General features: G+C 45.6%; 2 protein-coding genes across 3 annotated transcripts in view; one reads left to right on the top strand and one right to left on the bottom strand.

Moving 5' to 3' along the window:
* LOC147248055 (uncharacterized) overlaps positions 1–9542 on the top strand; it is a 54595-nt gene extending 45053 nt beyond the window's left edge. The window contains exon 10 of the mRNA XM_086179161.1: positions 8170–9542. Coding sequence (XP_086035287.1) covers positions 8170–8217 — 48 coding nt within the window. The 3' untranslated portion in view covers positions 8218–9542. The remainder of the gene's footprint in view (positions 1–8169) is intronic.
* tmprss15 (transmembrane serine protease 15) lies at positions 1887–20415 on the bottom strand. 2 transcript variants are annotated; one of them, XM_086179152.1, is made up of 27 exons: positions 19139–20415; positions 18931–19055; positions 18770–18837; positions 17462–17598; positions 17286–17339; positions 17091–17210; positions 16811–16919; positions 16023–16132; positions 15753–15896; positions 15397–15546; positions 14231–14336; positions 13896–14061; positions 13683–13824; positions 9380–9469; positions 8385–8510; positions 8157–8300; positions 6908–7018; positions 5938–6061; positions 5773–5868; positions 5580–5629; positions 5438–5497; positions 5216–5360; positions 4221–4402; positions 4039–4128; positions 3818–3957; positions 3677–3731; positions 1887–2766 (listed from the first exon to the last, which is right to left on the bottom strand). In XM_086179152.1, the coding sequence occupies exons 1-27, from the start codon at positions 19251–19253 to the stop codon at positions 2642–2644; spliced, it is 3084 nt and encodes a 1027-aa protein (XP_086035278.1). In that variant the 5' UTR covers positions 19254–20415; the 3' UTR covers positions 1887–2641. The 2 variants fall into 2 exon arrangements, with proteins under 2 accessions (XP_086035278.1, XP_086035279.1); XM_086179153.1 differs by lacking the exons at positions 18770–18837; positions 18931–19055; positions 19139–20415 and adding an exon at positions 18247–18289.
* Positions 20416–20562: the final 147 nt, after the last annotated feature.

Genomic DNA, 20562 nt, shown 5'->3' with positions numbered 1-20562 from the left:
CTCTCTTGTCTCTCCTCCCTCTATGAGTTTTTTTCCCTTCTCCTCCTCACACACACCGTCTGACTGCCTGTGCCTGCCGTGAGTGCAGAAACAGGAGGGGAGGGGGCGAGCATGCAAGCCGAGTGAGTGCAGCTCTCTCGTGTCGCTCGCTCGCGCTACACAAACTGGAGCCTGCAGCAGCGGCACTGACTGAGCAGATTGATTGTATGAATGGCCTCGATAGAATTGAGACCTTGGTTTTATCTGCGCTGTCTGTCGCTAGCTGGCCTGGCCTGGCTTGATGGGGAAGGAAAAAAATGCTTGTTTTTTTTCCTCGCCACCAAGGGGCCAGGCCACCAAGGGGCCAGGCCACCAAGGGGCCAGGCCACCAAGGGGCCAGGCCACCAGGAAAACTCCCGGTAGTCCGGAGGACCATCCGCCGCTTGTGCTGGGGGACGAGCTGGCCTGAATGCCGCTGGTCCTGGCGGATGACTCTGAGCCGGCAGGGGTGCTGCACATTGGCGGCATGTCTGACGGATCAATTTCTGTTAATCATATTGGTTTATTTAATGTCTGATTCTGTGTCTTTGTTGCCTTTTCATCTGTGGCAAAGCAGGTGGCAATGTTGCGTAAGAAATGGTTGCCACTGACCCTCCAGGCTCTCGGGGTCAGCGTGGGTGCTCAAATTCCGTCAGGTGCCCCTCTCCCTGACCCCCACCTGTCTGGCCCGCACTCCTCCGGAGGGCAGCTGTACACCGCTTGACCTCCACCTTGAAGGGAACTTTAGCCAATAACAGGTCCCACCACTGTTTTCATCTCGCGGGGGGCGTGGCTCTGAACCCACTTCGTTCACCCTCTCACTTCTTCTCCACCCTCAACCTTCATTGTTCATCCTGACACCACTGGACAGGCTGACCAACAGAATCTGCTGTCTCTCCTCCTCCTCTCCTACCAGCACCTCCAGCTCCACGCCGTGAACCTCTTTTTCTTTGACATTGTTTTGAGAGCGCCGACAGCGGAGACCCTCTTTCAATGAATTTGTGTATTTATAGGTGGGCGTAACGGGGGCGGGCCCGGTCCTCCGACATCTGCGCTCAATTTCACGCTGATTGGGATGTATCAAGGAAACGTGCGTGGATTCCGGCGCTCGCACAGATTGAGACATCCTGATTTTTTTGTATGCGTACGCAACTTTCGCAATTCTTGCGACCGCAGTTTTTTAGTATGAGATCCACGCAAGTATTGATACATGAGGCCCCGGTCTTTGGGTACATTTATGCACTTGACCTACAAAGAAACTTGAGCTCACATTCACATTTATCCAGAAAGTTGTGATGTGTCTCGAGGACTATAAACCACTGAAAGGGTGTCTACTGACACTAAATAATGACTTGTTCAATCTGGGAATCAAAAGAAGTTTGAGCGGGGTACTGAAGAATGTCTTTCTTTTTCCTCTCGTTACAACTGCCTCTTCTCCCTCAGATTTAAAATTCACAGTATTGGAATGCTTTTACTTATTTTTAAAGTGAGTTACAGCCATGTGTCTTGGTTTGATTCAAATTTGACAAAGTGCCAGTGATCCATGCCTTTGAAGGCAGGTTGTGTTGAACAAAAAATTGCTTGAACTGTAACAGTGGTATCGCTTTCATGGCTTCTAACACTATCGGCTGGTTATAATTATTTGTAGTGAGCTGTCATCAGTATTTGAGTGTAGTATGAATTATGATTGGGTCCCACATATTTTGAGTTGTGGAATATTAACATTTTAAAGATGATATCAAGAAAATATAAGGCAACTATAAATGTAATTTTTAATTTATATGTACTTAAAATATTTAAAAACATCACTAAATATGTTTGGGTTATCTGCTCTAAAATAATGTTGAGTTCTGTGAACTTATCAGGGTTTATAGTGTGAATGAGGAAGAGGATGTTCTTTTGTTGATGATGAAAACACGAGCACTACTGATTTAATAATTTGAATACATTTTTATGGATTGAAATGTGGCACTTATGGCGGCCCGGTGGAGCATTGGTCCTCCCTGTGGCCCCCAGCAAGAAGGCTGTGGGTGGAGCCCAGGCTGCAGCACGGGGTCTTTCTGGGTGAGTCTCCATGTTCTCCCTGTCCCTGCTGGGTTCTCTCTGGTACTCCAGCTTCCTCCACAGTCCAAAGACATCAAGAGGGACCAGGTTAATCCAGACTCTAAATTGACCGTAGGCGTGGCTGGGAGAGCCAATGGTTGTCTGTCTCTATGTGTTGGCCCTGCCATGGACTGGTGACCTGTCCAGGGGGAAGGCTGCTGGGATAGGCTCCACCCCCACCACCCTCAACAGGAGAAGAGGGGGAACATGGAGGGATGGAGGGATGATGGATGAATGGAGGGATGTGTGGATGGATGGAAATGTGGCACTTGTCAGACAGTCCAACAACTAAGTCTTTCACTATTGATTGACATCAAAAATTTTCATCAATAAATCAATACATTTCAATCATCTTGGTTTCTTTGCCATTAAGAGTTGAATGAAAGTTCAAACACACCCTCTGCTGGATAAACAGTGAACATCAACTGGATTCTTGAATTGCTTCTCAAAACCCTTCTGTGTGAAAGAAGTCTGGCAGAACCATTCAGAACAGCTGCAGGATGATGACATCATCAGGTGTTTATGACATCCAGTGTGATGAGGAGGAGCGTCGGGTTTCAGTGATCCAGGGGATGAAGGATGACACTCTAGTGTAGACTCCCGGTCTGGCAGGCTTCCCACAGCCAATCCCAAATGATGTCACACCTGTGGTGAACCAGTCAAAAAGCTGTATCACCTCTAACCTGAATTACACTCATGTGATAGTAGTTTTGTTGTTTGTCATGTCAACACTTGGACTGTCTTCCACTGACTTAGGGGTGGCTGGAGGTAGAGTGGCCTACGAGCAACCATAGGGCCACTGGTTTAATCCCCACTTCCCCCAGTGACCATGTGAAAGTGAGAATTGAGCAAGATACTGAACCCCTAATTGTTCCTGCAGGGCAGCTGCACCATCAGTGTGTGTGAATGAGACAACGCTGGAAAGCACAACATAAAAATGGGTCCAATGACATTGAGGCCATCACCACACCAGTGACGTGCAAACACATTCAAATAGATGATGAATTAGCAAGAAAGTAGAAACAACTTTTAGGGATCAATCAGGAAATTTCCAAATATTTATCAGACAATATTTTTAAATTCTAAAGGATTTTTCTTCTTGGTATCACTGTGATTTTATTTCTTGAGTTTAGACCAGGGGTGGGCAACCATGCGCCACGGAGGGCCGTGTGCAGGTTTTCCTTCCAACCAAACACTTTAACAGGTGATTCCACTGATTAACACACCTTCAGCCACAGAAGAGTGTTCATCGATGGACTCCTGCATACACACAACCCTCCGTGGCGCATGGTTGCCTACCCCTGGGTTAGATGGTCAAATAAAGTCCCTGAAGGTTTGAATGCAGCTTGGAATGTTCCCACTGTGACATCCTTCATGCTCTTGATTGCTCTTAGTACCACAAAGACCCAGAGCTAACAGCTAAAGGCTAACTCTCTTCCCTGAGGACCTGAGAGCAGTGCTATGAGCTGGCAAGGTTACATGATCGGCAAACTACCATACAGAGCAAGTGTGTGTGTGTGTGTGTGTGTGTGTGTGTGTGTGTGTACAAACTTACCAATCAGTGTCCAGCGTCCAGTTTCTAAACACATCAGGGGACCTCCAGAATCACCCTGTAAATGAGGAGGATAACCTGTCAACTGATATTGACATCCACTGATGGATCAATTCATCAGTCATTCATTAACAAGAAGGACACCTGACAGGAGTCGACTCCACCCTCCAGGTAACCTGCGCACAGCATGTTGGAGGTGATAGTGTACTCAGGTAACTGACGCTGACACTGATCCTGAAGCACCAGAGGAACTTGCGCCTCCTGGAGGACGTCAGGCAGAGCACCTGAGAGACGGACGGATGAACAGACAGGTGAAGAACATAGTACAAGTGAACAGACAGGTGAGGAAATGGAAGGTGTCTCACCCTCAGTGTCTCGTCCCCATCCAGCGATGAAACATTTTCCTGATGCAAATTTTTGATGATGTGAAGGTAAACAGATGGGCTGGATCAAGTCTTACCAGACACACACAGACACACACACAGTTAAATGATTTTATTTGGCGACACGATGATGTGAAGGGTGAGCTGTGTGTGGTGCTGCTGACCGGTGAGGTTGATTGGCTGCTGTAGGTGTATCATGGCAATGTCTGCATCTTTGGTTCGGCGGTTGTATCCACTGTTGATGACAATGCAATCGACTTGTCGGGTCTGAACGTCAAAAGAGTTGGAGTCACTCTGAGAGTGCAGACCCAACTTCACCGTCCATGACTGAAGGTGGATGTTCTTCCTGTGTGACAGAAAAATGTCATCATTCTTCCTGTTCTGGACCTGTTTGGACCCAGGTACGGCAGGACATTTTGGTTCCACTAGAATTCTGATCCAAAACTACAAATCACAACTTTGTTTGAATATTCTAAGATGATTTCTTGCTAATTATTTTTTCATTGTATCTCAATGGACCCTCACAACATCCAAAGGAGATCCTCATCTTCCTCTGAGGAATCCTGAACCCTCAATCAAATCAGGCCCAGGACGTTGGCGAAATGACCTGAAATAACCTTGATTGCAAAATAGCTGAACAGTTACTTGAAACTCTATTGACATCTATTCAGGCTCAGCTATAATTCTTAAATATCCATCCATCCATTGTCTTCCACTTATTCCTACATTAAGGGTCGTGGGGGGTGGAGCCTATCCCAGCGTCAACGGGCGAGATGCGGGGTTCACCCTGGACGGGTCGCCAGTCCATGGCAGGGCCATTACATAGAGACAGACAACCATTGGCTCTCCCAGCCACACCTACGGTCAATTTAGAGTCTGGATTAACCTGGTCCCTCTTGATGTCTTTGGACTGTGGAGGAAGCTGGAGTACCAGAGAGAACCCAGCAGGAACAGGGAGAACATGGAGACTCACACAGAAAGAGCCCGAGCCGGGACTCTGACCCGGAACCTTCTTGCTGTGAGGCGACAGTGAGGACCACTGCTCCACCGTACAGCCCAATTCTTAAACATGTTACTACCAATATTCAAACGTCATATTTCCTCTCACAATCTTCACAAAGCTTGTTTCATCAAGTTAGATGACGTCAAAGTCTCTCACCCGTACACACAGTGTGCTGCAGTCAGCAGCCAATCGTTGTCGAGCACAGAAGCCCCACATACGTGACGACCCCTCCAATGTAGAGACACCATCCATGGCCATGCCCCTTTCACAGCATCAGCCCCTCCCACCACTCTGGCCTGATCTGACAGATGACCAAAAAAAACAAACAAGTCAGGCTGGTCAGAATTGAAATAAATAATCATGAGAAACTTTTCTTACCTTGACTGTCTGCTGACTGGTTCACCTCTGTGGTATTGATGACATAACGAATGCCGCAAGCTGAAATAGAGCAATAAATAATTTGGGAAACTCAGCTGCACATTAGCATAACAGACGATGTCCATGAGTTTAGGTAACTCACGCTGGTTGTCACACGTCAGAGAAACCACAAGGTCAGTAGCGCAGGTTTCACTGAAAATCAACAAAAAAACAAACATGTTTATTGTGAGGTTTAATATATTTTCATGTTCCCAACTCTTATTGATTTAAGTTTTGTAACTTGTACTCAGATGTACTTCTACATCCACTACTTGTGTTTGAGGTTCTTTTTGTACCTCACACTGGTTTCCAGGGTTCCGTTGCTGGTGACTGTGATGTTTGTAAAGGGAGAATAGTGAGGTAGAAGTGGCAGCAGAGAGGCTTCCCCTGACCTATAAAGACAGACAGGTGAGTTACCTGTGTCCAAGGTACAGACACGTGAAGACAGACAGGTGAGTTACCTGTGTCCAAGGTACCGACACGTGAAGACAGACAGGTGCAGGGTCCAGGTGTCAGCACACACAGTGAAAAGAGAGGAAATGAGCTGAAACTGGAGAAGCCTTGAACCATTGACCTGTAACAGTACTGAAACACACACACACACACATCTGATAGAGGGCAGTACTTGAGTACACATCCAGACAAAAACAACAACAACAAACAAGTGAAGATGTGGCAGCAGACAGATGGATGTTGTGGTTCTCCAGGGGGCCTGCAAGGACCAGGACCTGTACTATTGGGTTGTTTTTTTTAATCATACCCAACCAAAGTAACTACACAAGGGAGAGAAAAACAATAACACTAAGAAATACATCAAAAATTACTTTTATAAAAATGCAATTTTTCTTAGCGTTTTGTCAGAAAATTTGAGTCTTTGATGAAACAAACCCTCATGTAAGTGTTACTAAAAAGATTGGTGATGGAAACATTTTTTTAATGATGGCTTTAATCTTGCTTCTGATTTTTTCATTAGCATGAATAATTTACTCTGGTGTCTTGAAAGATGAGAGCAAATATTCAACAACGCTGGCAGTGAAGGAGTTAATGATGACCAGAGAGAAGGACCTGACTGTGATACAGATAGACCGGCTTCCTCCCTTCCGTCATTCCCGTCTTCGGGTCACCTTGCTGTCTCTGCACCAATCAGAGTGAAGATGGTGGTACTCATCTACAGATCAGGCTGCTTCCATCTCCAATCTACTGTCAGGTTACAAAGTGCTCACACTCCATCACTACAGACCCCCGATTCTTCCTGTCTGCTGCCACAATTGTAGAAGGAGCTCCGTCCCTCTGTCAGAATGGACCAATCACTCCCGCTCACACCTGGGCATCGCTTCCACCAGCTCTGCTAGTTCACGCTGATGATGACTTTTGCATCGATGTAAAGGATCAGTGATGTCACATACCTTGAATGTTGTTCTATGGACTCACCGCAGTCAGCTTCATCGGAGGCGTCGGGACAGTCAACCACGCCGTCACACTGACTGTTACTGTGGACACAGCTTCCTGTGTGACACTGGAACTGAGCAGCTTCACACGGAGCTGCACACAGACGAGCCATCAGTTAATCTACAATCAGTTCTAAAACTGGTACAAAACAGTTAGATAGAAATATTTCTGCTTTTTCAGCTCATCTGATCACAACCAAATAGAAACTAATGTTTAGGATTTAAACCCTTTCACTGAGAGTTTGTGAACAAAATGCCCCGGTTTTGAATAAAAAAAAAAACAATATTTTAATTGTTATCCTATAAAAAGTTTTTTTCCATCTTTACTCTAAATGCTTGCTGCCCGGTGGAGCAGCGGTCCTCACTGTGGCCCCCCCAGCAAGAAGGTTGTGGGTGGAGCCCCGGCTGCAGCACGGGGTCTTTGTGGGTGAGTCTCCATGTTCTCCCTGTTCCTGCTGGGTTCTCTCTGGTACTCCAGCTTCCTCCACAGTCCAAAGACATCAAGAGGGACCAGGTTAATCCAGACTCTAAATTGACCGTAGGCGTGGCTGGGAGAGCCAATGGTTGTCTGTCTCTATGTGTTGGCCCTGCCATGGACTGGTGACCTGTCCAGGGGGAAGGCTGCTGGGATAGGCTCCACCCCCACCACCCTCAACAGGAGGAGAGGGAGAACATGGAGGGATGGATGGATAGAGCGATGATGGATGGACTCTAAATGCTTTAAAAAAAAAAAACCTCTGTAAGTCTGACTTTGACTCCATAAATGATATAAATGTTATGAAATGCAGTCAGAATCTAAACCAGGGCTCAGGGGTCCCTCAGGGGTCTGTGATGGACACCAAATAGTTTCATTGTCCTGTAAGTGGTTGTGAAAGGTTTGTGAATGCAGGATCCCTGATAGCAGCTTACATCATTCTAAGAAGTCATTTTCTAATTTCAAAGCATCTTCCTAATTTTCTGGTAAATTTGTTTGCCGTTTTTCTTCCTTGTTATTGTTGAATTAAAATGTTTAAATGATTTAAAACCATGAAGTTTGAGCATGTCTAGTCTCAACAATGATAAAAACAGCTGCCAATCGTCTGTCTACAGGATTGACTGACTCAGAGAAAATGCTTCAGCTGCACTTGTACAAATGGATGATTTTCATTAGATTTTTTAAAAATTTTATATCTTTTACTGAATAAATAATAGCATGATGGCAAAAGAGGCATGACCTCTGACCTTGAACTCACCTGGTGTCCCCAGGTCTACCCCGGAGGTGAAGTTGGCTCTGAATCCTCGGCCGTTACCTGAGCTGTCTGTAAAGAACCAGACTGTCACCCGATTGGTTTTTGAGAACAAGTCATGGGCGGGGCCATTGCTGCCAGTGAGAACAGCTGGGACACACAAGTTAATTTCAGTGAGACAGAAGAACCGGGAATGAAAAGCTGTCAAGGATCATGCTTAAAACACAATCACACCCAGTAAGGTAGAGTTTGGCTCCACACCGTCCCGCACTTCTACAACATCATAGGTTGCTTCAACGTCAAAATCCAGAAAGTGGAGTTGGATGTTCCGTCCCTGCAACGCGAGAAGTATCCACACACCTGCAGGGAAGAGGATTCTGGGTAATATTGGGCATCTGTGAGCTCAAATGATCGTGGCTGCTCTTTGTTTTTCTTTATGTGACTGGTGAATTGCAATAGAACTGCCCTGCTGGAATGACTAGGGTTCTTGAAATTGTCATGGTCCTTGTCTTCTTTTATTTTGTAGTTAGTGTCCTGTCTTCCTGTGTACGCCCTGCTGTAACTACCTCATGTGTCTCACCTGTGTATTGTTTCAATGTGTCTTTAACCTCTGTGTTTCCCGTTGTCTTGGTTTGTTTTATTGTTGCTGTCCCTATCTTTGTCAGAGTCATGGTCACCCTCCTTGTCATGTTCCCTGCTCCTCCGTGTTTTCTGTGAGTTTTCAGTTTTCAGTCTAGTTAGAACTCAGTTTGGTTTGGACTTTGAATTCGTCCAGGACTTTTACTTTGTTTTCTCCCTTTGAACTCCCTGTGTTTTACTTTGCCTTTTGACAATAAATAGTTTTTGTTGCACTTCCATTGGCTACCATCTGCACTTGGGTCCTGTTTCCCCAAAACCCTCACAGAAATTAATTGAACTGAATTGAGTTGAATTGTAAGAACACAGAATATCAAAAATGCCTTAGTTCTGCTTAATCTTTTAAAACAAGTAAAAGTACAAATGACGTCAACAACCAGAAATGTTAATATCTGAATTTTTTCTCCTTATGATTTTGCAGGACAAATGTTTTGTAAGTGTTTGAATAACGTCATAAAAATCCCACCACCATGTCCCTGAAGGGGCTCCGTACATAACAGAGGTGGTTCGTCATGATGTTTCGTAATTGTTGACTTCGTAGAGACAAGAAGATGAAAGATATGAAAAAAAGAAAAGATAAGGTTTGAACTCACAGTTAGCTTTGTTCTGGTAGGATTGTGGGTAATTTGGAGAACTGAAGGTAGAGTTTGGTTCCCACAGTTCAAAGGGTCCACCGCAGTCAGCTGACCAATCAGAGCAGAGAGGACAGGATCAAGGTTAAGTACTACTATTTCTTCTCATGCTTTTATTGTGGTTTTTAAGGTGTAATGAGACAAACGAGACAAACTTATGTGTCTGTATTTTCTTACACATAATAAACCAGAAGTGTGCATTGCTTTAATTGGAAGAGTATTGCTTTTACAAACTAAATGTTTTAATGAACTGTCTGGACCCCACTTCCACCCCAGTTTAACTGTGGGACATTAAACCATCAGACAAAGTTTCTCTCAATTCTCAGTTTCTCAATTGTTAATTTGACAGAAGTGCAGCTGATAGAATATCCTGCCAGTTCCAAATATCCTTAGCACAATTTTTGGGGTAAGTTTGTTCAGACTTCAATTGTTTTGGATGATAACAGCAGTTGCTAAACAGCTCTAGGACTTCTCCACAGCAACAGCTGATTGGAGGATTCAGTCAGGTCCCACGTTCATCCTAGCACAGAAACAGAACTAGTCAAAGGTACCAGTGACCTCCTACTGGTACCAGATGAGGGACTGGTCTCTGTGCTGGTCTGATGAGATCTCAGTGCAGCTTTCCCTGTCAGATTCAGAACAGAATTTAAAATTCTTCTTCTCCCATCAAAGTCCTCAACAACCAGGCTCCTTCATCCCTGACAGAGCTCCTAGTCCCCTATGATCCAGCTAGAACCCTTCACTCCCAGGATGCAGGGTTCCTGCTGGTTCCTAGAGTTCTAACAGTAGAATGGAGCCAGAGCCTTCAGCTACCAGGCTCCCCTCCTGTGGAACCGTCTCCCAGTTTCAGTCCAGGACCCAGACCCCCTCTCTAGGTTTAAGAGCAGACTTAAGACCCTCCTTGTTGATCAGGCCTATAGTCAGGACTGCTTAGGCTGGCCCTTAGATCTGCTGCTATAGGCTCAGACTGCTGGGATCTCCCATGCATGACATGCAGCATGCAGTTGTGCGTTAACAGTGCCGTACAACATCTATGTCGGGAGAATATTCAGCCCTGTGACAGTCTGGCAAACCTCATAGTGTCCCAGTCCAACCTCCCTCTGCCGCTGCTGTTGTTGCGGTCACAGACCTGCTGGTACTTTTTTTTGTACGTTTTTAACTTGCTGGTGACCTGTTCCATCATCCGGTGATAGCCATGTCCACCAAACTCCTCGGTGACCTTTTCATTCAACGAGCTAACGTTCGCAGACCCGTGAGGTGGACAGCCATCTGTCATAAAATGTGCTGATTGACATGTCGAGTCATGGGAGCTGGAGACGATTGGACAGAGACGCAAAATGGAGAGAAATAGATTTGATAATTATGTTAAATCATAGAAGACAACACCTTTTGAGAGGAGAACATATTAAGAGAAGATTGATGTGAAAGAGCGTGCAGCTGACCATTGTGATCGATCAGCAGTCCAAAGACAGAGGGAGACAGTACACCCGGTCTTTTCCCAGGACTTGGTTTCAGCAACAAGTCTTGGCTAACTTTATGTGGTGAAGCCAGTGCTTTATTCTGCCTTCCCTGCTTCCTTTTTCTAACGTCAGGATCTAACCCAGCATGGATTAATACAGGTATCACTGATTTGAAGTACTTTTCAGAAAAGGCAAAGAAGCATGAACAAACTGCAATCCACATGGAAAATGCACTGCGACTTACCATGTTTGGAAAAATAAACATTTCATTTCAGCTTGATGAAGGCTACAGGATAGGGATCCGTGAGCACAATGAGGGGGTTGACAAAAACAGGCACATCCTATCTAAAATAATAGACTATGTCAAGTTCTGTGGTGTATTTGAACTTGCCCTGTGTGGCCAAGATGAAAGAGAGAGCTCAGATAACAGGTGTTTTTAGAGGATTGGTGCATTTTGTGGCATCAGTGGATACGGTTCTACACAAGCAGCTGCAGACTTCCACTGTGTTTAAGGGAACATCTAAGACTGTACAGAATGAACTCCTTGACTGCATGCGGTCAGTTTTGAGAGAGAGGATCATTGGAGAAATCAAGAGCACAAACTTTATCTCCATCCAGGCTGATGAAACAATGGACATTTCCCCTCAGTGTCAGCTGATTCTTATGATATGTTACATTGAAAGTCCAAGAGAGATTTTTTTCTAGTTCATGCCTCTTCAAAGTGCCACAGCTGATGCCATTGCCACAGTACTTCCGGATAGGTTGAGCTCCATTCTCCCTGATGACCAGAAGAGAAAGCTCATTTCCCGAGCATACAATGGAGCAAGAGTCATCAGAGGAACCACAGGTGGTGTGTAGAAGAAGGTCCAGGATGTCTACGTGAATGCACACTATGTCCACTGCTATGCTCACTAGCTTAACCTTATCATGCAGCAGGTGACTTCCCATATCCCCAAAATGAGTAATTTCTTCTCAGACCTGGCTGGATTCTCTGGCTTTTTTTTCCAAGATCTCCAAAGAGAACCAGTGTGCTTGATAGGGTGGTGGCCTACCGACTCCCAAGAGCAAGCACAGTGAGGTGGAACTCTACAGCCGAGCTGTGAACACTGTTTTTTTTTTAGTCAAGTCACGTCAATTTTCCTTATACAGCACCAAATCACAACAAAAGTTCTCTCATGACACTTTCCACGTAGAGCAGGTCCAGCACCTCACCAGCACCTCACTCCTCCAATGAATTTACACCCAAAAATTCTCCATCAGCAAGCACATCAGGCACAAAGAAGACCTGCTCCAGTGTTTCGAAACCATCAGGGACTCAGAAGAGTTTGATCCTACCACTGTGAGAGAAGCTAGAGGGTTTGTGAGGCTACTGGAGGATGACAGTTTCAGCTTCTTCCTGAAACTGTTCCACCACATCATGACTCATGTGGACACTGTCTACAGCAGCTCCAGAAGCAGACCATCGACTCAGTGTTTGTTCAGGAAACCATTCAGCAGTGCACAGACAACATAAAAAAGATCAGGTAAATTAATTGGTATGATGCGCTGTTTAATATCGTGATATTGATATTGTGTTAATCTCCATTGTGCTTAAACAACTTAACATTTCTTGTTATTTTATCTGGCAATTAAAGCTTAATTTTTCTCTTCTGGTTCTGTTGAGTGATTCCCTCCCTGCTCTTTGTGGAGAACACAGTGGCAGTGTATCTTGGCTGACAAAGAAACACCGCACACTGGGCCCAGGTGTTCCTCAGAGGGTAGCTACAGAGGTGAGGTAGACGCTAAATGTGTGGCGTAAGTCTTTTACTATGTTTTTAGTAGTGTTATAATGTAAAACATGGTGAAAACACCTTAGAATAGGCCCTATATAATACATTAGTCTTCCTGATAGAGGTGCTATGTTAATTTGCATTGTTGCTATTAAATAAACATATTAATACAATAGCTTTTATTCATCATTACTAAGTCATATACTGTATATTGGAAAGCTGATTCATGGCCATCACCATGTTTTATGAGATTGGTGCGCTCATTTTTCAGGTTGTGACACTATCTTGGGTCATGCAAGAGACAGATTTGCCTTCACAAAGCATCTAAACAGAGCTACACTGCTACAGGCAGACATATTCCAGCAGTACCTGAAGCAGCACAGGATACCACTATGGAGGTTCACCCACTGCTGAACAAGAACAAGCTGAAAACTGAGATGGCTCAAATCTACAGCAATGATGACTTCGGGAGCTGCAGTGGTACTGTGGCTCTGTCCCAGCCGTTCATGGGGAACCGTCTTCAGGACACCTTCTCAGAGACTGTGACTCTGCTGAATATCTTCATCACTACTCCTATGATCACAGCTGAATCTGAGAGGTGCTTCTCAACACTGAAGAGAATCAAGACCTTCCTCAGAAACACAATGTCTCAGGGTCGTCTCAGTGCATTGGCTATGCTGTCTATGAAGAAAAATCTTGTTAAAACCATCCTTGACTTTAACCATAAAGTCATTGAAAATGTTTCTTCTCTCAAGGAAAGAAGGGCAAACATTATATATAAAAAACAGAACAGTTCATGACATTATAATGTTGCTTTTGTTGTTTTCTTTTATGTAGCTACACTGGTGTGATACCTTCATACATGTTTGCTTGCTTGAGGGTAAATGTCTATTTTGGAGTTATAGACGCCCCTGGAGAAAACTCCACCAGCCACCTCTGGTACCAACATATCAGTGTATCACTGCTGTATCATCAGCGTATCAGCACAGTCGAGTCTGACCTGACTGTGTGTAGTAGATGTAGTATGAGTCTTGCCTGGTAAAGGGGGTGCAGTTGTTGGAGCTGGCATGTTTGTTGGTTCAGGGGGGGCAGGGCCACAGGATTCTGAGGTCAGTGTGATGTCATCAAGAGCAATGTCATTCCTAATTCCTCCTTTCTTTAGAGCTTCAAACACCACCTGCAGAGATGAAACAGATAAACTGACTGATCAATAATCAGACTGTGGATTTCCTGTGTGATGTTACTAACCATAGTCTCGGCTGTCAAGTTGAGGGACACCTGCCCGTAGTTCCAGTTGTCGCCATAGTTACCATCTCTCTGGAACACCATGGTAACAGTAGGGTGAGTGTGTGATGGAGACATTTGGACCAGAAGAACTCTGAGACGGTGGACATCTTCTCCAAACATGTGGTACCTCAATTAACACATTTGATGTGGTTGAGCAACAGGTGATTAACTTCACTCTGAGTGAAAATTTAATGCCACTAAAGACTTTTAAACTTCGTCATTGGATGCAGATTAATTTTAGTATTTCACTGTCAGCTGAGAAATTAATTTCCATGTTTGAATGTTTTTGTCTTTACCAGAAGTGTAGGCACATGGGTTGGGTGGGTGGAGTCAGAGGGAGGCTGTGGATCCTGAAGCTCTTCAGCCATTGGCCCGGACTCAGAGGACTGATGATGTAGAACCCTGAGTTCAACACAACAAAGCTGGTACTTCTTTCAAGGACACTGATACTCAGGGTGAGTGATAATAGAACAAGAGGGGGCCATGGCTCCCCCAGTGGTGACATGAGCTCCCATGGAAACATGCTTTGTGAAATTTTGGGGAGCTCCAAAATATTGATATGATAGACAAATAAATGGAATTTTTGGCATGGTTTTTAACAAAGGTGTTAAATAAGTGAAATAAAGTTATATTTGAAGTTTATTATTCATGAAACGATCGCTCACCAATCCAATAATTTAGCTAAGCTTGGCTCGTCATAATGAGCGGCTTTAGCTGGGAGGGTGGGGGCGCTGTCTGCAGGCCCCCAGTAACATCACCCTCTCACGGGCTCTTGAGTTAAAGTATGCCACCTGCATGCCATTGTTGCTGACATGCCAAAAAGAAAGCAACTCACTTTGGGCGATTTCTTTTCAAAGAAGTCTAAGCAAGCTGAACTCATGAGGGAGATCCATGTGGTGCTGATGGTGAACGTTCTCTTCATGATGGGCTGTCTGCTCTGTTGCAGGTGACTAATGCAATGACCAGCAAGACAGCTTGGGGAGGCGTCTTCATGCAGGCCTATGACTGTGGGAGTACCGTTGTGAAGGTGTGCCTGAGTGGTTCAAACTACCCATTAAATCTCTTAAATTCTGATTTTAAAATGCACAGCCCCCACCCTGTAACCCCCCATGGCTCCCCTAGATATTATGATATAACTCGCACACTGCTGATACTACTGATATTACCAACACTGCTGATTACAGTGATGATACTGATGATACTATTGATTCTGATACTGATAATACTTCTACAAATAACATCATCTGTACTGGTAGGATTAACATTTTTGACCATTACAGTGAAGGTGTACATTGTTTACCCTTTAAAACAGGAAATTCACATTTTGGGTTATCATCCTCTACGACAGCCTGGTGGAATCACTGAATATTCTGTTTGCAGTCAACAAGCTGTTCATGAATGCCCTTATTATCATTGTTATCAGCCATTTTTTTTCTAACATGGTGCTAACATGTTAACTCACCTGACAGGTTACCCTGTGTGTGGTCAATACTTGGGCCACTAAATGGGGGGAAGGTAGGGCCACTAGTTCGTATCCAGTCTCCATCGTCGTCTTGTTGCTGTCTCCAGAAGCAGAATCCATCCTCAAAGGTGCAATTCAGTTTCTCCTCGTCTGCAAAAATAGATCAAATATGAGCCATGAACTTAACATTTCTGTGTGATGTGAAAATTTGACTGAACATGGGACGTGAACATGCGACATGAAGATATGAATACTCGACATGAATATGAAACATGTAATCATGGCATGGACATGAGACACAAACAGGACATGAACATGAGGCTTGAACATGGCCAAAGGTCAGAGGTCAGACTTACTGGAGAGGGTTGACAGGTTGCCAGCACTGTAGGTGGCCTTGAATTTTGTTGTCAGACTGATGACATCATCCGAAGAAAACTCCACAGTCGATTGGTCAGTCAGAAGCCACACCGTCCCAGGAGGGGTGGAGCCTGAGAGCTCAGCTGGAAAATTATAGAAGTTTAGCAATCAGCATGTCAAAGATCCACGACCAGATCCTGATCACGGACCTGGTCCAGGACCAGTTCCCGGCTCAGGACTGTGACTTTGGTGTGATTGAGGGTTCAGACCTATCTGCTGCCTCTCTGGTCCAACTCCCTCATATAGTCTCAGAACGTTGCAATTCTGTTCCATGTTGAAGTGCTGGAAGTGGATCTGAACAGAGAAACCTGTCTGCACCCTAAGAAAAAGAAACAGAGTTGAGAAAAGATTTGCCATCTGCTGGCAAAACACTGGTGTCACATGAGGAACATCATTGACTGGCCTTCAGCTGCTTGGCAGCAGGAAGTAATACTCCAAATGGAGAAACAATTCATCCATTCATTTTTTGACCACTCATGAGCTATAAAACCCTCCAGTGTATTTTAGGCAGACCACAAGGCCTCTCACCAGGCGGACGGACCTGGAATACCTCCCAGCAGGCACTCTAACCAGAGACCCAAGCCACCTCAACTGACTCTTCTTGACATGAAAGAGCAGCATTCTACTCCAAGTTCCTCCAGATGTCGGAGCTCCTCCCCCTCCCTCTAAGGCCCAGACACAGATGGAGGGAACCAATTTTAGCTGCTTGAATCTGAGATCTCACTCTGCTGAAAGCTTGTGACATAAGTGAGTGTTGGAAGGCAAATGGAGAGCTAAGCCTTCGGAAAGCCACAACAAAATCCAGGAGCAGTCCTTTTAGTGCTCGATCTGAACCCTCATCCAGGACCCCAGGAACGCTCAAACCTTTCCAACTCATTAAGGGGATGACAGGTATTTTTTTTCTACAACACAGTGTACTAAAACTAGATAACAGATTTCTGCCTCTCTATTTGAAAACTGCAGTAAAACCCGTGACTTTGGTACTGTGAAGTTGGACCTGATGATCCAGCGACAGAAGCGGATACTGTTGATTGTGTCTGATTCGTCTGAGGAACTGAAAGATCCCACTGGCCCTCGCAGCAGGAACTGGCCATCACACGGTGTTGCTGTGGAGACAGAAATAATGACATCATCAGAGGAAGTGTTATCTGCAGTCAATCAATAATAATATTAAAGAAAAAATAATACAACTACTACAACGAATTGATAACATCACTAAGGGTGCGTGACATGGATTGGAGACAAACCCCGCCCCTTGTGATATGAACATCACCAACCACAGTGAGCGACGTCTTCATCAGACCCATCAGGACAGTCGTCCACTCCATCACAGATACGATCGATTGGAACACAAACCATTTCTTTTGCACATGGACTTTGATGAGGAGGACATGCAACTGGATGTGAAAATAGGGACATGAATGTGAATCGGTCAAGTTTGACTGAATCAGTGGAGACTGACAATTTCTCACCTGTTGCAGGTGTGAAGGTCGTTGTCGGAGCCACTGTGGTTTCTGTTTGTTTGTCTGAAATGAGTTTGGTGAGTGCTGTTAAAAGTTACCTCTCATATTAGCCTGATTATAGAGAGAAGATTCTCCTGTTGTAGAATCAGTGACCTCTGAACTCACATTCTAACTTGTGACTTCACCTGTGATCCGGATAGTTTCTTTGTCAACCACCAATCCCCTGTTGTCCTGAAACCATGACCTTAGCTGCTGCTCTGCTTCCTTTACATCAACCAGCTGATTGAACCAGAGGTCAAAGATCACAAGCACACTGCCAGGTCTGAGAACACACAGAGCAATCAATTAATCAATATTTGATTAGAAAAGTAACTAGAAAATTGATTGAATGACAACACAGCGGGTGGCCCGGTGGAGCAGTGGTCCTCCCTGTGGCCCCCCAGCAAGAAGGTTGTGGGTGGAGCCCCGGCTGCAGCACGGGGTCTTTCTGGGTGAGTCTCCATGTTCTCCCTGTTCCTGCTGGGTTCTCTCTGGTACTCCAGCTTCCTCCACAGTCCAAAGACATCAAGAGGGACCAGGTTAATCCAGACTCTAAATTGACCGTAGGCGTGGCTGGGAGAGCCAATGGTTGTCTGTCTCTATGTGTTGGCCCTGCCATGGACTGGTGAGCTGTCCAGGGGGAAGGCTGCTGGGATAGGCTCCACCCCCACCACCCTTAACAGGATAAGTGGTAGAAAATGGATGGATGGATCATCTCACCTGAGCACCTGAGGTCGCATATCTCGGACACTTGGGTGAAGAGAGGGGCTAAGCTGTTAACAGCCACCACCATCTGTGGTGAGTTGGGTCAGATGGTGTTGGTGGTGGTGGTGGGGGGCTCTGGTTAGATCTGGCCCACCAAAACTTTAAGTGACGGGAAACTCAGTACAACTGGAGGAGATCCCTGTTGAGAAATCCCCTCAACTCTCACCTCTGGCATATCTTTTTTGGCATCTCTGGAGAGGTTGGGGCCATCTATCCATCGTCCATCCATTTTGTATACCGCCTATCTATTAAGGGTTGCGGGGGGGGGGGGGGCTGGAGCCTATCCCAGTTGACATTGGGTGAGAGGCAGGGTTCAGCCTGGACAGGAGAAGAGGGAGAAGATGGATGGATGGAGTGATGTTGGATGGATGGATGGATGGAGTGATGGTTGGATGGATGGATGGAGTGATGTTGGATGGATGGATGGATGGAGTGATGGATGGAGTGATGGTTGGATGGAGTGATGGTTGGATGGATGGATGGATGGAGTGATGGTTGGATGGATGGAGTGATGATGTATGGATGGATGGGTGGATGGATGGATGGAGTGATGTTGGATGGATGGATGGGTGGATGGAATGATGGAGTGATGTTCGATGGATGGATGGATGGAGTGATGGGTGGATGGATGGGTGGGACGACAAGTATCATCAATCAGTCAGTTTATCAGTTAACTGCAGGTGTCTCACCTGAACTGCAAAACCTGACAGGACTTGAACTGTAGCCTTAGCTCACTGCGAATGAGTGCCTCCCATACCTGTTGACCAATCACATTAAACATTGTTGTTTGTTGACCAGTCACAGGCTGGACATCATCATGTGATGTTTTTAAATTTGAGCGGAGACTCACCAGGTGCTGGACATCGAATGCCAGAGACTTAAACTGAAGGCTGCTGGTATTTTTCAGCTCGTTGGAAAAGATGCATCCCTCCGTGATCAACATTGTCCCACTCAGAGCCGCTGGCTCAGTGCCGTCTTGACACACAGACAGCAGCATGTTCAATAACCATCTCTATGGCTAATGTTAATGCTAATGCTAAAACAGTGTGATGAGTTACCTTCCGGCTGAAGGGTAATCCAGGAAACCACCATTAGTCCGACACAGCAGAGCAGCAGCAGCAAGCACACAAGGACAAGTAAGAGCTCCAGAGACGACAGGCGGCACCTCATCATTAACCTGGTTATGGGACTCAAGGTTCTCAAACTCAGGCTTTCAGGCCCACAGGGATCCTCAACAGGGTTCCCGGAGGTCCTCAGATTTTATTTAGATCCTGGTGAATGCAGCTAGCTTCACAAGTGCCTGAACACAATCAACCTGATCAGCCTTCCAATATGTAATTTTGAAATATTCTTGTCTTTTTTTCTGAAAAAAATATATTTCTGTATTTCTTACTTTTTTCTGACTTATTTAATTTTGGCCATTTAACAGGTTTTTAAAGAAATCATGAATTTGCTGGAAAAAGACATTATTAATTGAGGGGTTACTTCACTCTTCAGTGGTCCTGGCTCTCGTCCTGAGTCTTTTGTCCTGGCTCTCGTCTCCCTCGTCCTGAGTCTTTTGTCCTGGCTCTCGTCTCCCTCGTCCTGAGTCTTATCTCGGTGGTCCTGGCTCTCGTCTCCCTCGTCCTGAGTCTTTTGTCCTGGCTCTCGTCTCCCTCGTCCTGAGTCTTTTGTCCTGGCTCTCGTCTCCCTCGTCCTGAGTCTTATCTCGGTGGTCCTGGCTCTCGTCTCCCTCGTCCTGAGTCTTTTGTCCTGGCTCTCGTCTCCCTCGTCCTGAGTCTTTTGTCCTGGCTCTCGTCTCCCTCGTCCTGACCCTTATCTCGGTGGTCCTGGCTCTCGTCTCCCTCGTCCTGAGTCTTTTGTCCTGGCTCTCGTCTCCCTCGTCCTGACCCTTATCTCGGTGGTCCTGGCTCTTGTCTCCCTCGTCCTGAGTCTTTTCTCCTGGCTCTCATCTCCCTCATCCTGAGTCTTTTGTCCTGGCTCTCGTCTCCCTCGTCCTGACCCTTATCTCGGTGGTCCTGGCTTTCATCCCAGTCATCTTGACCCTATTACAAAACCATCCAATAATGTTGTGACTTGGAAGAGAAATGAGTTTTGGTGGAATTTTGGAGTTTTGGTGCAAAGAAGTCAAGAAACATGTTATGTCTGGCACAATGGTTCATATGACACAGTCGTGATTTAATTAACCCAGAAAATCTACAGGACTTCTTACCAGAATGCTTGTTATTATAATGTCCCAAGATAACAAGTTCCACTTCCTGTCACAGCAGATCCTGAAGGAACTTTGCCAGCCAGAACCTGTACAAACCAGAGCTCCCACAAGTCAGAACCCACGCAAGCAAGAACCCTCACCATCCAGAGCCTTCACTAGTCAGAACCCGCACCAGCAAGAATCCACACTAGCCAGAACCCTCACCAAACAGAACAACACCATTTACTTACTGCTGCTGCTGGTGGATCGGCGGCGTCTGGCTGACCTCTG

The sequence above is a fragment of the Aulostomus chinensis genome, chromosome 15, assembly GCF_037954235.1.
Source record: "Aulostomus chinensis isolate RoL2024-O1b breed Wild chromosome 15, RoL_Achi_v1.0, whole genome shotgun sequence".
Classification (NCBI taxonomy): domain Eukaryota; kingdom Metazoa; phylum Chordata; class Actinopteri; order Syngnathiformes; family Aulostomidae; genus Aulostomus; species Aulostomus chinensis.
This window is presented reverse-complemented; position numbering and strand designations above follow the sequence as displayed.

Coding starts and splice junctions, on each gene's coding strand:
- tmprss15 (XM_086179152.1), bottom strand. CDS start 19,253: ATGATGAGGTGCCGCCTGTCGTCTCTGGAGCTCTTACTTGTCCTTGTG. Junction 17,599..18,769: donor TGTCAGGTTTTGCAGTTCAG/GTGAGACACCTG, acceptor GTGTGTTCTCAG/ACCTGGCAGTGTGCTTGTGA. Junction 2,767..3,676: donor TGGACGCTGGACACTGATTG/GTAAGTTTGTAC, acceptor GGTTCACCACAG/GTGTGACATCATTTGGGATT.